Source organism: Myotis davidii, unplaced genomic scaffold (genome assembly GCF_000327345.1).
Source record: "Myotis davidii unplaced genomic scaffold, ASM32734v1 scaffold462, whole genome shotgun sequence".
Classification (NCBI taxonomy): Eukaryota; Metazoa; Chordata; class Mammalia; order Chiroptera; family Vespertilionidae; genus Myotis; species Myotis davidii.
In genome coordinates, this window is record NW_006293237.1 from 879,523 (window position 1) to 883,719 (window position 4,197).

Below are 4,197 nucleotides of genomic sequence, written 5' to 3' on the forward strand. Positions count from 1 at the left end.
CTTGGCATATTGGGACAATGCTCTGACCAACTGAGCTACCCTGCCAGGGCAAGACAAAAGTTTTTAAAAATTTTTGGAACAGTGATACGTTTTCAGATCAATGAACAAGGGCATCATAGCAACAAATACATGCTCCTGATTGTGAATGGAGGCAAGACATAGGCCTCAGTTGCCCTCACATCCCAGTATGCAGTTAAATGTGCAGCATGTCTCTGGGGAACCAGGACGGCAGGGCAACCAAGGATGATCGAAGCAATAAGATCAAAATCAATAACTGACCCAGAAACTCCCCTCCCAGGCACATGTATACCCAAGAGAAGTGATAACATATGTCCACACAGACAATGGTACACAAATGCTCATTCATAGTAGCTTTATTAGTCATGGCCAATACCCGGAAACAACACAAATACTGTGGTCCGTGCACACAATGGAATGATACTCAGCAATGAAAACGAAGGACTGACCGCTACAACAATCTGGATGCACTTCAAAATCATTATGCAGAGTAAAAGAGGCCAGACAAGAAAGTGAGCTATTCCAGATCTGATCCTTTGTATTTCCATATGAAAAATCAGCTTGCCACCCTGGCAGGTATGGCTCAGTTGGCTGGATCTCATCCGTGCACAGAAAGATGACCTCTTCAATTCCTGCCATCAGGGCACAGGCCCGGCGTGTGGGCTCCATCCTCAGTGGGGGGCGTGCAGGAGGCGGCCGATCCCTCCCTTCCTCCCCCCATCTCTGTCTCTCTCTCTCTCTCCCCCTCCCACCCTTCCTTCTTTCCTATTCTCATCTGAGGGTATTTTTCCCCATTGATTTTTAGAGGGATTGAAAGGGAGGGGGACAGACACAGAGAGAGAAACATCAATGTGAGAGATGCATTGACCCATTGCCTCCCACACCCACCAGAATTGAACCCGTGACCCTTTAGTCCGTGGGCCGATGCTCTATCCACGGAGCCAAACCGGCGAGGGTGCAGCTCTTCTTTATTTAAAGCTGGTTACTGACTGGCCTGTAAGAGCAAAACTGTTCACTTACAAAAGCATTCTTCCCGATTCCCACCACGTGAGAGCTGTTGTCTCAGTCCCAGTCAGGCCGTGGTTGAAGGAGACTGGAGCCCAAGCACAGGGCTCTGGCCACTGTCCCCTGCACTGCGTGGGGACTGGCTTCTTGAATCCTAGCAAAGATTGTCTGCATCTCAGAAAAATACACATTTCCCAATGACTTCTCCATGGACTTCAGACACTGTTCCTAATCCTTCTTTTTCTACAGAAAAACCCAAATATTGCAGAAACTTTCAACGGCCTCCAGGCAATGCTGGGGCTGACTGTGGTCTAGAACCTGAGCTCAATGTGCTGAGGGGGCGATATTCATTCCACAAGCATTTACTGTTAGGTCTGATCGAGCAATTGAAATGATATCCCTCCCCTAGGAACTGGCATTCCAGGTCATTTCACTATGGACAGTCCCTTTGCTGAGACCACATTTCATTCAGTTCTCGTTGTGTGTTCCTCCTTCGGCAATCTAACATTTACTAAGTGCCAAGCCCAGTGCTAGGGCACAAAGATGAATGTGACACGCAGAGCAGAGGCCAATCAAAGGACAAGGGGATGTGGATGCAGCGAAGGAGGCTATGAGATAAGAGCAAGTTACAAGCACTTTCCAGAAGTCAAAGATGTGTAAAATCCTTTAAATAAATCTCTATAAAACATCTACACCTACATCTACACCTACACCTACATCTACATCTACACCTATTCCTGTATTTCTCACTTTTGGAGTCGTCCTAGCGATTGCAGCTCCAAACAGCATGTTCGTAAGGAATCCTGGACTTCCAGGTCTTCCCACACTCACCTGATGGGTCTTTGACCCTCCCCTGTCTTGCAGGGAACGCGCATGCTCCGCGCATGCTCCTTGGAGGCGCATGCTCCTTGGAGGCCGGGAGGGGGACTCCAGCATATCCACCACCTGCCTGCCCTCAGGCGCTCTGTGTGACAGACCAGAGCCCCTGAGAGTGAAGGGGACTGGAAGGAGGTGGCAAGCGAACCAGGAAACTGGGCCGAGAGCACCAAGGGGTATAACTCCTGGGCCCAGCTCTGGGGACAGCATAGGTGGCACAGGACAGAGCCTGCCAGCAGCTGCCTCCCTGGCCAGTGCGAGTTTTCTCCTTGAGAACCTTGCCTGGCCTGCAGTAAAGTGCCATTTGCAGGGTCTGCCCTGTTTCCACAGGGCTGTGGGGGAGGAGGGAGAAGAGTAGCCAGGCTTGCCGCCACACTGACCGTGTGCCAGGCCTCGGGGGGCAGGGCGGGCGGGGAGGGTGGGACCCTTTCTCCTGTCTGAGTACTTCTCAGAGGGCTGGGGGTGGGGTGGGAAACTTATTTCAGGAGTGATTCCCTGACACTCTCATATGGCAGAAATCTCAGTCTTCAACTTACATTGTCCTGAAAGCAAAAACATTCAAAGCAACCGAGCCTCCAATATTTTCAGAAATGTCCTATAAAGACAGATCTAATGAGAGAACCACGGCTGGGTACCCTCTGTGCAAATTCCTAACCCGTCTGGCTTTCCTCCTGATGCGTACAAACCACAAGGGGTGCGGCTTGGGTACGGGGAGTGGGGGCAGCTTTAGGCACTGAGGGTGGGAAGGAGGGACAGAGAAGCCAGGGTGGCCTTTGCTGGCGGGCTCTGGGCGGGGGGCAGGGGGAGAAAAGCAGCAGATGGGGCAAACTTGGGGGCCTGGTGGGCAGGGAGGAGACCAAAGGTAGCCGGGCAGCCGGTGGCAAATGTTGCCATGCTGCCATGTCTTGCCTGGAGCCTGCTGCTTCGAGGGACCAGTGCAGAAAGGCTACTCTCTGGGGGAGGAGAAGCTGAGAGTCCCTGGGCCTCATCCTCTCCACGGGGCCCCAGCCCTTCACCCCCAAGAGCCACCCCCACCTCCCAAGCTCTGAGCTCTGAGAAGATGGGGCCTGGCGCTGCTCCTCTGAGAAGCAGCAGCTGGGGACAGCTGTGGAAGGCTGCAGTCTTCAGGCACAAAGACAAATGGCCTGGAAAAAGCACGGGTCAGCATTGTAGCAGGGTGTCCTGTGCCTTCCCACGGAGCCCAGGCTGACAATGCAGGCATGAGCAGTGTGTGAGAGCATTTGCCTGAGTCCATTTGCAGGCCATTTCTTGATGAATTTGGGGGGATGTCACAGTCGAGCCACAGCCTACTTACAGAGTTCACGAGTTTTAATGTCCTCAAGGGCCTTCCATCTATAAGCTCTTCAAGGATTAAAGTGCTTTTCGTGTCTTCTACCTGGAAACACTAACAAGTCTTGGGGTGCAGTGAATGACTCGATGAGAGAAAATAGACTACTCTACTGAATGAATTCAAGGTGCCTGCGCCCTGGGGGTGGCCCCATACACAGGTGTCCTCCTGCAGCATGAAGTCCCGATGGGTGTGCAAGGGCCCTTTCAGCAGCTCACATCCGCTCCACACACACGCACTCCTGTGCACACTCATGGCACCCTGTCATCAGCCCAGGGCTCAGGCTGCATCATCAATGACAGAATGGAGGGGAGCAGGACGCTCAGCTCTCCCGAGACAACCCTGTCACATGGCACTGTGGGTAGCCTTGCATTCAGAGTCTTTCCCCTGTTTCTCATCCTCAGGGTGGGACTCTGCAGGGGCACTTTTGAGGGCCAAGGAGACTGGCTCTTTTTCATTGTCGCTGTCCTCCGAAGTCTTCTTTCCATGGCGAGTTTTCTGCAACTTTCCCTTCAAGGCCTTGTCACATTTGCCACACTCGCCACATGTGCAAGGCTTCTCCTCGCTCTTGCTGCAGGCCTTCCGGCATTCGTGCGCCTGTCGGTGCTCCAGGAGGTCTAAGCTGCTCCGGAACACCTTCTTGCAGTCTTGACACTTGTGGGGCCTCTCCTCCCTGTGAACCGCCTGGTGCTTGAAGAGGTTGGATCGTCTGCCGAAGGTCTTCCCACAGTCGCTGCATTCGTAGGGCTTCTCACCACTGTGCACCCGACGATGCTGACTGAGGCCCGAGCGCCCCCGGAAGGCCTTTCCACACTCCTTGCACTGGAATGACTTCTCCCTGCTGTGGATGCGCTGGTGATGAATGAGCTGGGAGATGCCCTTGAAAGCTTTTGGACACTTGCTGCACTTGTAGGGCTTCTCGCCACTGTGGGTTCGCTGGTGCTCGATAA

At 53.1% G+C, this 4,197-nt stretch overlaps 1 protein-coding gene across 1 annotated transcript in view; it reads right to left on the reverse strand.

The window, feature by feature from the left end:
* Nucleotides 1-3,696: 3,696 nt before the first annotated feature.
* Nucleotides 3,697-4,197, reverse strand: part of ZFP92 (ZFP92 zinc finger protein) — a 10,051-nt gene continuing 9,550 nt past the window's right edge. The window contains 2 exon segments of the mRNA XM_015566023.1: nucleotides 3,697-3,829; nucleotides 3,832-4,197. Coding sequence (XP_015421509.1) covers nucleotides 3,771-3,829; nucleotides 3,832-4,197 — 425 coding nt within the window. The 3' untranslated portion in view covers nucleotides 3,697-3,770.